Below are 12,708 nucleotides of genomic sequence, written 5' to 3' on the forward strand. Positions count from 1 at the left end.
TTCAAAGATGGAGAATTTTGTCGAAGATGTCAAGTCTTTGACAAAAATTCTAACGAATTTAGAGCACTGCTCTCCTTCAGAAGTTACAGAATCTAAATTTGCTACTGTCGATTCGCAGCACGAGTTTTCAGTCTGGTTTGTACCGCCCAGAACATTCCATCCTTTACGAAGAATCGTTGGAAAAAATCCAGAAGCGTTTCTACTCGTTGGTAGGAGTTTTGAAGATAAAACTTCCCAGTTGGCACGGTACAAGATTCAACGAGTTCCAGTGGGCACCCCTCTGTCGCAAGAACTTTTTTATCTCACAAACAGCGAACCTTTACAATCTTACACGGGAATAAACAAAGAGGATAGCCAAGAAAAACGTGGAGTTGTGACCGAATGGCTGTTGTCTGCAGAAAACCTTCATCCAACTTCGTTACAAGAAGCGAGGTATTTCCTTTCCCTCTACGCGAATGCCCTTAGAGGTTCTTTAAAACGTGTAGATGTATGGGTATGTGTAGATGGAAACAATTCTCAAGAGATATCATACCTTGCAGCCATCTCTGAAAATCACAATGCCAAGTTCATGAGACATGTTATCTTTACAAGTAAAAGTGAACCAGTAACAAGGAAGGAGGATTTGCCTGAGCTTAGTTTGTTCCTACGCCAACATCACTCATCAAGTGCGCCGACTGCCTTTGTGGAAATCCAGGGATATGCCCTTCACGAGATTATGGGCTCCCTCCAATCCGAGAATCAAGAATGTGGGCATAGTCAGATCACTGTGGAGCTGACATGGACTGGGGTTAAATCCCTACTACAACCTCATCCGCATTCATGTGATGGTGTTCTTCATATCAAGAGCATTCCTGGAAGCGTCCATCTGTCCACTTATACTCTATACTTGGAAATAAAGAGAGTTGATCTCTTCTCCAAGATCTTAGAGAATGAAAATTTACCATGGCCTGAAGCAAACGCTTTGAATGCAAGCCCAGTGTCAAGTCAAATGGATGACTTCATTGCTAAGTTAAGTTCCAGTAATGTATTCTCTCCTACAGTTGAAGAAGAACTGGATAAAGACAACCATGATGAAGAAACTAACTTTGCTGATGCTACGATGGCTCACTTAACCTTCCAAGAGTTTTCTCGCAAGGATTTGGATTTCTCTGAAAGGCTTTGGCTCATATTGAAAGACTGCCTTGATGAAGATGACCTCGTTTCTTCACTAAAAATATGCAATGGAGCTCTTTTCAGTGGCAAATGTCAACCTGTTTTTCACAGTTCAAACATGACATCCCTAGCTGTATTTGCCAGGGAACTGCTACAGTCTGAGACCAAAGAAGACCAAGAGAAGCTCCAAAACAAAGCCAAGCAATTCCTTTCTCCTGACGCAGCTATCAGGTGCTTGGTAGAAATTGGAGCTGAGAAACTTGCCAGAGACTACACTCAATACTTCATGCACGAGGAGCTGGCAACCATGGGGCAACTGGCCAGTTACGTTAACAGTGATATTCCTCTTGCCATCAGAGTCTCAAACATCAAGAAACTCCATCAAACTTTGGAACTGGTTGTAACTGCTAAGTCAGTGGCTAGACTCAGCCATGAAAACCTGCGATCCTTGACACAGAGTGCTTTAAGCTACTACCAATGTCACCCAGACAGCCAGCAAGCAACATTTTCTCTATCCCTGCCAGCTTTTGGATCAACTGCTGGGGCAGCAGTCAAGAGTATCTGTGCTTCTTCTAAACCTGCAGTTTGGTGTGCTGCCATCACATCAAAAACAAAGACAAGAAGTCACACAACGATCGTCCAGTTAAGTTCAAATCAAACATGTAATAACTTCAGATCTGATACTCTTGATTATGATGATACCGAGTTAAATGTGGAAGACTTTGATCCAGACAAGGACAAATTTCAGTACTATGTTTCCTGTGCTAAGCAAGTGTTGATGCCCATTATTCAGTGAGCATAAACTATATGTATTTGGACTTGACTGATGATACAGTATACTGGAGCTAAAAATATAAATACTCTTGCCTTAAAGAAAAGATCATGGTCAACATCACGAGTGACTGAATCATGAGACAAATAATTGTTCGCTACCATGAGAAAAAAAATTAGTCAAGGCAAAAATAGACACCTGTTAAAATAAACAAGTTATTGTCACATGTAAAGGTATGTTTTGGCACGAAGCTCACCTTGTATTTCATTGGTGATTATATGATAAAGAACTAGTACTACATGTAAAGAAAACAAAATTATCTGTATTCTTGAAATAGAAATTATGATAAATACTGTTTGTACCAAACAGTTTATCACCGTGTAGAACTTTGTAATTTATTTGGTGTCTTTGAAATACTTTAAAAAGGAAAAGGCATAAAGAGGTGATTGAACTCGTACTAGCTTTTAGGGAGGTAAGTCCAATTTTTTTTACATACATTGTACCGACCCTTTGCTACCCACCACAACCACCCCTCCTCTCCTCAAAAAAAATAAATCAAGGAAAGGAAAATAGTGCATTATGGCCTTGGCATGGTTTCATCCTTGAATTTGAGGAAAGGAAAGTTTCCTATTCTATTTTGTCCTGTCCAAGGGCCTGTTTCCCGAAAGCCCTGGTAACTCTTTGGGCCCAGAAAGCTGCTTAGTGTTTGCCATCTTTGTATTCAGGATCAAAGTTTCAATAATTTTGAAAATCTGATACAATGAAACTATCAGTTAATGAGGCAAAATTGACTGGTTGTGCGCAAGGAACTCTGCTGATATTCAATAGGTTTTCATTTTAAAATTTGCCTTTGGGTCTGAAAAGTTTCCACATCCTTGAGAAACAGGCCAAGGTGAGGTGAGCAGTTAGTGGCACAAAATAGGTTTTGTGGATGAAACAGTTCTACAGGGTTCTTACAGGTCATGGAAAACCTGGAGAGTCATGAAATTTAAGAATTTCATTTTCCAGGCCTGGAAAGTCATGGAATTTTTAAATTCCTTTCCGGGACCAACAATTTTAGTCATGGAAAATTAAAGCTGTCTGTTAGATTAGTCGCTGCAGATGTTAAAGCAAGGACGATGTAAGACAGAGACAAGTTATTAAACAGTGCAAATGGCACGCATTTTTGTGGACACCAGAGTTGTCTGTTGTACTGAGTTAGGTCACTGAAATGCCCTAAAAGAAGGGAAATTTTTAATGTGGCGGCTAAACCTATGGTCATGAAAAACTTGGGAAAGTCGTGGAATTTCAAGAGCTCAAAAGAGTACGAACCCTGTTCTAGAGGGAGAATGCCCATTCCATCATAACCTTTCCGTATTATTTTAATTTATAGATTTAGCCAGAGCTACAAGTGAAGTCTCCGTTTATGCATGCAAATATGACTTGAGAACTAGCTGAAAAGCATAAACTAGAGCCTATGGTCAATATTAAAGCTAATAACTGATCACCAAAAAAACCTACAAAAAACAGTGACCTTAATGAATTGGCACCTGGGCTTGTGATGCAGTCGTGTTATCCTGGTCAGTTGACACCCTGTTTTTGACAGCTGTCAATTGACAATAAAATGAACGCTAGAAAATAAGTGTGTCACATTGGTTGTCCTGTGGTGAGGACGGATTGGCGGAAGCGCGTACGGTCACGTGACTACTGACATTCTGCAAATAAAACTCCCCAAAACAAAATTTCTTTTCTTTCTTTTTCTTTTTAACCACGATAGAGGAGCGCGTAGAGACTAAAAGACGGCTGTATGTATTCCCATAACCACGGCCCGGCGGGGTATTGAAAAAAAAATTGATGAGGTTACTTACCCTCCCTTCCCCTGTTCACCCTTTTCGCTTTCTGTGCTCTGCATTCTTCCACATGAATGTTACAAGCGGGGATCACAAGCGGGACAGTTTCCGTTAGCGTTATCTGGCCGTCATGTCAAGTCAAGGCCAAAAGCAAAGAATGGCCATGAAACGGTCGGCAAGCTACAATGGGTTTTCCTTCGGATTGCCTTCCAAAATCGACGAACTAACAATCGACGATAGTTTATTACAACCTTCGCTATTTTTAGGCGGATGGAATCTGCCTTTCCACAGACGTGACCTGGTGAGATCTCCAAACCACGGAGTAGATTGCCCCATTTCAAATGGGTTTCCAGGCGGCTTTGAGGGTTTAAAAAAAGCCGATGTTAGTTTAACCGAGTTAAGCGATGCCTCTAGCGGGAGCGATTCGGCATGGCACGAAGAATTTCTTCGCTTGAGGCGACAGGAAATGGCGTTTGAGAAGGACAAGGCAAGGCTCTCCGAAGAGGTCAAGGCACTTACACTGAGGTTGGAATTAGAGGAAGATCTGAGGCGCAATGATAAAGAATGTATGGATATTTTGAGAGGTCACATATCTGCCCTGGAAGGAAAACTCCAGGGAAGCGAGAAGAAGATAAGAGAATTGGAACATGAGAAGCAGCGAGTGGAATTAAGCGAAGTAAGCTCTGCGTTGACAACCGCATCAACACGCGAGTATACGCTCGTGAAAGCGCGCTTGGATGCGAGTCAAGCTACTGTTCAGGCGCTTGAAGCGGACCTAAAGCTGATGAAAAATGAACGATCCAAGTTTGAAAGTCAGAGAAAGGAATCACAAGATCTTGTAATTAAACTTGAGCATCAACTTGGCTGTGCAAATAAAGAGCTTCAGCGCCGAGAAAATCGAATAAACGAACTCGTCGAAGAAAGAAGGTCCTTGGAGGATTACCAGATAAAATCGCGTAGTCTTCAGAGAAAAGACCAGAAATCCTCTTATGCTCTGCAAACCCAAATTGTTAACCTTCAAGAAAAGTTAGAAATTTCGGAAAGAGCAAATGAAGAACTGGCCAGCGAAAAAGTGAACTTGAAAGACAAAGTTAATCAACTTGAAAACAAGATTAAAGAGTTGGAAGGAAGCTATCGTTTGAAACTTGAGAAAGCCTTAGAAAGAGTGAAAACAATAAAGGAAATAAACTATACCACTGAAGAGGACAATCAGCTTAATTCAGTGAGTGATAATTCTCAAACCAGCCATACACATTTTTCAGCTGGAGAAAGCAACCCCACTGTAAAAGAAGGTAATGACATGTCGGAACTTAAAAGACTCAGCTCTGCTTTGTTAGTAGAGCTAAACAAGCAGCTAGGAGAAAACTCTTCCACTGGAATTGATCTGGAACATTTAAAGAGTGTTTTGAACAAAGTTGTTATGCAGTTTGCTAGTGGTACATTAGAGGCCCCTCCTGGGAACAAATTCTTAGAGAGACCATTGAAGTTGGGGACAGTTTCCAAGGAGTCCTCTCAGGAAAGGACCATATGGGAAAAGGCCCAACAGGATGTAAGTTAAATAAGAGTGGGGTCATGAGTTGACCCCATTCTTGCCCCCAGATGCTACAAATACCCCTTTACATCTTTACAGTACGACTATTCAGGGTTGTCGAAAGAAGCCGGCTGCTGGCAAAAATCGCTGCCTACTTGGTTAGTATCAGCTGGCTACTCTGCTTGGCATTTCTTTACGAACAGTGTTTTTTAAATAAATATCCCTAGACTGGCCGCTTACTTTGACAACTCAGCCGTCTACTTCAAATCTTTCTGACAACCCTGCTATTATAACCAGGGTCACCAAGACAAAGTTGACCTTGGAACGTAATTTACTAACTTTGAAGAGCTTCATGAATTTCACCCTAAGTGTGGGGGGAAGGGGTATGCCACAAAGTTTTATGCTGGGAGGCTGCACCCAAAGGCCCCACCCCTTTTCCTTATACAATTTTGGACAGAAATGTAACCCCTTTCATACACCTCCTCACCCCCCCCCCCCTTTCTTTTTATTTGCTTAATGCTCTACACAGCTAAGTGTATACAAAGAATTTAAAGTGAAACATTGAACTGCACATTATTATAACTAAGAAATAATAATTATTATTATTACATGCAATCAATTCTCTTCCAAAATTCAGATGTATTGAGACCTTACTCTTGGAAGAGACCCCCTCAGTTCTTGTAAGCAACCAACCAATAATTCTTGTGAGCAACCGCTAAATCGTCTCATTTTGGGTGGTCACCTACGGGAGGTTTGGCTGGTCTTTTATTTATTTTTTTCTTTTTCATATTCAGCAAAATTATGAAATATTGGGGAATCTCATACATTGGAAAAAATTTGAATTTTCCAAATTATTTGGTTCGTACTCACTGTTACTGGGCTCAAAATGTTGGGCATATTAGTCCAGGCTCAGATTATTCAAACGTTGGATAGGGCAATCCAACGGATAAATCACTATCTAGTGGATAAGTATTAGGAAAATCAATTTATTGCACTATCCAGTGGAAAGCTTTATCAATCTTTTGAACAACTGAGGCCAGATGTGAAGCTATGTAAAACAGCTGACCATAAAAAATATTGGAGATAATACCATTATGCACCCTATTTAAATAGTATTCTTAAAATTTTATTTTTATTTGTAGATAAGCAGGAGTCACAGCAAGAGCCTGGAAAGGTAATAAGCTCCAATTTACTCTTAAAAAAAAATTAAGGGTTCATTAAGAAGTTAATTTGATTTTAAACCACGTCCCAGAAATTGAAACCACGGCCTCCTACTTTGCAGGCCAGTGGTTTACCAACTAAGCTTATCCTGCCACCTTTGAAACTAAACAAATATATATTAAATAGTAAACTTCTAATGAGAGATGCAGTCCCTGTTTAGTTGAGTGAAAGTCTAGTAATATAACAATGTAATTTATATTCTTGCTTCAGTGCACCTGCAAGGGCGCCACTATTTATGGTCCAGAAGGTGACAAGAGAGAAATTCACTACATATCGTCCTGATCTGTGGGAGAAAAGACAGATGGCCTCCAAATCCAGGTCACATTTGAGAAGAAGGAAAAATGCTGAAATGGATGCCGGCGACAAGGAACAAAAATAATGAAGGAGCAGCTATGTTAACACAGTGGAACCTTCATTTCATGATCACCTCTGGTAGGTGACCACCTGTTATCCAAATAACAGGGTTCCCAGTCATAAGCACAAAGTCTGAACAATATAGCTGGAATTGGGTCTTGACAAACTGCGAGCGAGCAAACAATGCGAGTCACGGAAGCCATCGGTAAAAATAAAGTAAAAACAAGTAAAAACTGCAAATTTACAGATTAGGAGTTGAGCACTCATTATACTGATTAGGATTAACCACTCATTGTAGTGACTAGGGTTAAGCTTTCATTTTTCAGAGTAGGGTTGAGCACTCATTTTAGGGCTAGGGTTAACCGCTGTTTAAGGTTAAACACTTATTTACATCAGTTAGCTTTCAGTTAATGTTTTCTGTATCACTGTTCATTCACATGGACTGCATGGCTCACATGACTCGCTGGAATCTCTCATAAATGACGGCATTCCATAGACCACTGCCAAATCTTGACAATAATTAATTTGGTGGTCACTTTTGAAAGACTTAACTCTTATGATTTTTGCACTAGTCTGTGGATGTGCTATTCAGGGGATGGAAGGTAAAAAACGCAGGTCACAAAGGCAGGTCACTTCTCTATTGATAAATAACTGAGAAAAACAGATTCCCCTTTAGCTCAAACTCTATTTCAGTTTGTGATCAGGGCTAGGAGAATGAATGAATGAAGAGCCGTGGATGAGAGGACAACAGACATGCCCTCTTACAATACATTTTTAACATGTGAACAGTAAGCTCGGACGTTAGCATACAGGAGACGACCTTTAATGGTGTTGTTTATTTATTGTGGTACGGTGACCTGTACACTAACCTGACCTGTAACCTGTGTTTTGTACCTACCAATTCAGGGGATAACAGGAAGTATGGGGACTCGGCAGAAAATTGTTAGGCAAATGATACACCACTTGGAAAAAAAACACAACTTCATCATCATTATCATCATCATCTTAGTGTAGAGGTAGGAATTACACATGGAGTTTGATTTTCTCAGTACCAAGTGAAATGTCCATAATATTAAAAAGAGAATGATAAAGGTATCCACTCGAAGGGTCTCACAGCCATTTGCTTTTGCCACAATTAATCTTGCAAGGTCGTGCTCATCGTATTTATTGCATCACTGCAGAGTTTCAATTTTGATTTTTGTAAAGTCATTTTGAGACCATTTTATATCAGGCACAACATTGTCACTTTCGACATGCTTACGATAATCCAACATCACAGACATGCTTGGACAGAATTGCGTAAGTTGAAGGTTTATTTATGTGCTACGGTTTGATAGACAATTTGAGCTATGTATTGGGCTTGAATGGGCAACTAACTGACCTAACCTGACTTAAGCTATTTGGTCTTCCAAGATGACTTCTAGAACAAAATTTCACACTTCTTTAAGGTGTATGTTAAGAAGCTTTGGTAGATGGGTAAAAATTTTGTACGGTCAAGTCAGGGTAGGTTAAAGGAATTTTAATAATATCTAACATGCTGCAAATTATACTAATATTAATTATTGCTCTCAGTTTTTCTCAATATTTATAATTTCAAGGAGAAAATGTAAAAAATATTATTATGTTTTGCCAGTCTGTGGTCAAATTTGGTTCACATAATTCAGATTTACATAGTTAATGGACCTGTGAATCTTTGGTGCTCTTTCTCAATGTAGGTTTGGTTATATCAGCTCAGATCACAGTAATGAAAAGGATACATATAGTTGGCATTATTTAAATGCTACATAAGCTCAAACAATCTATGCAAACATGAAACTTTAAAAGATCTGTTTCAGAAAAAACATTGCAGTACTTTTGACTGTAATCAAGAAAGGGGTTTCCCCCAACGCAGGGTGCTCAAGTATAATACTGTAACAGTACATAACATGCCAAACAGGGTAAAGTCTTTTGGAGGTAAGAGCTGATTTTGCTGAGCTGGTTATTAGCTTAATCTTCTTGTATTGTTGGTGTTGCAGAGTGACTCGGTTAGCAAAAATAATCAGCTATAATAAGTTACTGTGTTATGGTGCCAATAACATGCTCTGCTTATCATTGTAGCATCAGCAATACCAGATGTGGTATTGTAATGTGGGTGAATTATTTTTTTCAGATTGATTATTTTAATATAAATATTATTTTATGATATTATATGAAGGCTTGCCGAATAAAATATTTTTTAATGAATTACCATAATCTTTTTTGTGCTAACCATTTTTATGTGGCCAGTCTCTGTTGTGACCATTCTTATTTAAGTCTGAATCACAGACTGATATATCATGATTAATTTTAGTAAAATCCAGCTAGTGGTCTATTATGAATGCTGCATTCTGATTGGTTTAGCTACTACTAGGCTATATGTTACAGCCCACTAGTAGCGAAAAGCGCAGGCTTTTTGGCGGCAAAAAAAGGATTAAAGTCTAGCTTTAACCAGCTAAAAGTTTTTCATTCTCGATATTTTTGACCAACTAGTTGGATTTTACTAAAACAATAAATTATTCTTCTCGTCCTCTTGGCCTCTGAGTCAATAGCGCATTCGGCCTTTGGCCTCATGGGCTATTGTTTTAGAGCCCATTCGGACTCGAGGAATAATTGTTATCTATCTTGCTATATATCAAATCAGTGCAAAAAGTCATTTTACAAAAGTGAAAACTAATAAATACTTATATTTGCTTTAAAAGCTTATAGAAAACATTGAGTATCTGATGCTTCTTTGTGTTTCTTTTGTGAACAGTGAATTGTCAAGTCTTCTCTAGGTTCTAAAATTTTTCACAAAATGTATGTATATATTTGTCAGGTACAAAATCATAGAACTTGATGCCCCACCTCCCCCTCCCCCCCCCCCCCCCCCAAGAAAAAAAAAACAATATATATATGGGAAAACAGAGTGTAGCTGGCAAAATGGGTTAGAACCCAGAAATCTTGATGCACAATTGAAATTCTCAAACTCGTTAATTATTCAATAATTCATGCAGTCAAAAGCCAATAAAAGACAACCATTTGGGTCATGCTCGTTTTTGACATATTATGTGAAAACACTTTTAACTGTTTCATGCATCTGCCACAAACTCTCAGGTGATCCCTTGCTGTTTCTAAATTCATTAACAAATTGTTGGTAACAATGTGAGAAATTCATCACCACATAAAAAATAATTATGAAACAGTAGTGCGAATTTTCAATAATAATTCTTTATTACTTTTAAACAGTTACCATATTTTACAGGTTGAAACAAAAGTAAACTATAGCCTGACCTTGCCTACATACAAGCTATCTTGGGCAAGAAAACAAGAGAGTGGTCAGACCCATTCACCCTGACACCACCCCACCCTTTTGAACTGTATACTTCAGTGTAAATTGTCCACTAAATTTGGGACTCTTCCATCACACTTTACAAACAGTTACCTATTAATTCCCCTATTGTTGTCCCTTACTAGTCTACAAATTCCTTTTCTACTTTTAACATAAAATCTCTTGAGCCACATAATTATAGTTCAACTTCAGGCCGTTTTTTTCTTTTTTGACTTTCTGATTAAATTAAGTAAGTGGTTAAAAGTAGAGTTTTGTCTTAGCCATTCAATTAACTCACAGTTCATGTGCTGTGGAAAATTTTGAGGCCAAAAATGTTTTATGAAGTAAAAGAACTTTTGGTTCTGGAATCAATTAAAAAATGCAACAAATGCTAATAATCATAAGGCACAGGAAAAAAACAGCCTAAAATTCAACCCTTAACCATATAATTGTCGCCCAAAATTTAAAAATTAATATTGTAATTGACCTTAATCAAAATTTGACACTGACAAGGCTGTGCTCTTAAAAATGTGGTGACAGCCAAATGCATTGAACCTGTGAAATTCAGGGTGCCCAGCAAAAGATTTCTACAAAAAAAATATATATTACTAGAAAGATCTTCTACTCACCCAGAATAAAAAGTTATGAACCAGGGGTCAGCAGGTGAGCACACATCCACACACAAATTCTCCAGATTGATCTCCCTACATTTCTTTCAAGAATAGTTGAGAGAATTTGGTTTAAGATCATAGCATTCTCCTTTTGGTAATCAATTTAGTAATTCTCATGACCTTTACTCTTGATGATCTGCTGATGATGTTGGGAGAAAATTGATTTTGGTCACTGTTGGGACCTAAAGGGTTATTAAACTAGGAAGGTAAACAAATAATAAACTCAGTTACAAATGAACAAGAGGGACTCCAATTCAAAACATTGTTTGAATCTAACAAATCTCTTTCTCTATGTACAACCTTAGTTCACCTGTGTTAGAGTGGTTTTCGTTTGAGTGTCGTAAAACCAAAACCAAAGTAATTACTCTGGCCAATCACATAGGACACAGACAATACATTGAACCAATCAAAACTCGAAGTAATTACATGTGGCTGACGCAAAGCGCGGGAAAATGCATGCGAGCGCGTCACAATTGGCTTTGGTTTTACTTCTGATTGGATGAAAAGGTGGCGCGAATCTTTTAAGCCAATCGCATCGTGTAGAAAGTGCAAAACCAATTACTTTTCGACACTCAAATGAAAACCGCTCTAATAAAGAAGGATCAGTGGACTGCTAACTCATGATCAATAATATGAAAGTGGATAAAATCCTTACTTTGTGTGAACTTTCAGAGATGCATATAGGTACAGTTTACTTTTATTTATTCTGGAATGCACCCTGAATATCTCTTGCATGAGGGAAAAATTAAAATGCTATGAGGGTATGCACCAATTCCAAAACTATGCTGCATTTTTCATTAAATAATATATTTTACTGTCCTTCATTGGACTTTTAGTTTACTCATCAAGTATAATGACCCTAGCAACATACTAACATTATCTGAGAAGCAAAAAGGTTTTAAATATACTTTTGATTGGGTTTTAGCTTACTGCGGAGTCAAATCACATGAACAATATTATTTTCTTCTACCTTAGACCTGAAATTATTAATGAAAAATTTAAAAAAACACAAGCTCTTCATCGTTTGAGCTTAACAACTACTGGCGTAATTTAAATTTTTAGATTCAAGATACAGATTCTGCTCTTCCCAAAGAAATGCAAACTTAGTTAGCCCTACTTTTCATCTCCATGCTAATTAAAAATAAATATTACAGTCAAACTTGATCTGCTAATGGTCACTTCTCCACTCCTTTCTTTTGCTCTGATGGACAGTCCATTCATTCACTCTTTTTTCAGTCTCTCTTTCTTGGCCACCACTCTTTATTTTTTGACATTTTTTGGTTTGTGTCATGTAGTCACTAAAGGTCGGGACACACTAGGCGACAAGTTAAACAGCAAAATGTCGCCATGACAAATCACTCCTTGTTTACAGTTCCAGCGAAAAGTTGCAGCAATACATTGCTTCAACAAATTGCTTCATGTGTACTGGAGTCTGCATTTTTGTGAAAATCTTTATCTCCACATATATATATATATATGCACAACAGAATTTTGTTGCTGCAACAAGTCACAAAAAAATCAAATGATACTGAATTTGTGTGACTTGTTGCTGGGACAAAACTTTGTTGCAGAGACAAAGATATTATTCACAAAAATTATCCATTATACACAAAGCGATTTGTCGCTGTGATGTGTCACCGTGACATGTTGCTGCAGCTTGTCGCCTTGTGTCTACTGACCTTAATGGGAGTTATGTTAAGCATAAAAATAACTGCACATGAAAAATAGTTCAATGAAGCTTTCCCTGTTGAACATTTTTCGACAATACACGAAAACACTTGAATTAAACTCTCGTACTCGTAGTCGTCCTCATCCTGAAATCTAAAGCTCTCTAATAAGGAGCCTAAGCAACG

The 12,708-nt window shown here is 38.2% G+C and overlaps 2 protein-coding genes across 2 annotated transcripts; both read left to right on the forward strand.

Annotated features, from left to right (window-relative positions):
• On the forward strand, positions 1 to 3,019 carry LOC140946172 (protein zwilch homolog). The gene has a single exon (XM_073395253.1). It carries the CDS (start codon positions 8 to 10, stop codon positions 1,946 to 1,948), a length of 1,941 nt encoding a protein of 646 aa, XP_073251354.1. The 5' UTR covers positions 1 to 7; the 3' UTR covers positions 1,949 to 3,019.
• Positions 3,020 to 3,851: 832 nt separating this feature from the next.
• Positions 3,852 to 7,601, forward strand: LOC140945415 (uncharacterized). The gene is made up of 4 exons (XM_073394443.1): positions 3,852 to 5,306; positions 5,384 to 5,442; positions 6,427 to 6,458; positions 6,716 to 7,601. The coding sequence occupies exons 1-4, from the start codon at positions 3,884 to 3,886 to the stop codon at positions 6,882 to 6,884; spliced, it is 1,683 nt and encodes a 560-aa protein (XP_073250544.1). The 5' UTR covers positions 3,852 to 3,883; the 3' UTR covers positions 6,885 to 7,601.
• Positions 7,602 to 12,708: the final 5,107 nt, after the last annotated feature.

The sequence above is a fragment of the Porites lutea genome, chromosome 8 (assembly GCF_958299795.1).
Source record: "Porites lutea chromosome 8, jaPorLute2.1, whole genome shotgun sequence".
Lineage (NCBI taxonomy): Eukaryota > Metazoa > Cnidaria > Anthozoa > Scleractinia > Poritidae > Porites > Porites lutea.

Bases quoted from the DNA above. Each gene is read 5' to 3' on its own strand.
- LOC140946172 (XM_073395253.1), top strand. From the start codon at position 8: ATGGAGAATTTTGTCGAAGATGTCAAGTCTTTGACAAAAATTCTAACG.
- LOC140945415 (XM_073394443.1), top strand. From the start codon at position 3,884: ATGTCAAGTCAAGGCCAAAAGCAAAGAATGGCCATGAAACGGTCGGCA. The intron at 5,307-5,383 runs GTTAAATAAGAG...ACATCTTTACAG, and splicing joins AAAGGCCCAACAGGATGTAA to TACGACTATTCAGGGTTGTC. The intron at 6,459-6,715 runs GTAATAAGCTCC...TTCTTGCTTCAG, and splicing joins CACAGCAAGAGCCTGGAAAG to TGCACCTGCAAGGGCGCCAC.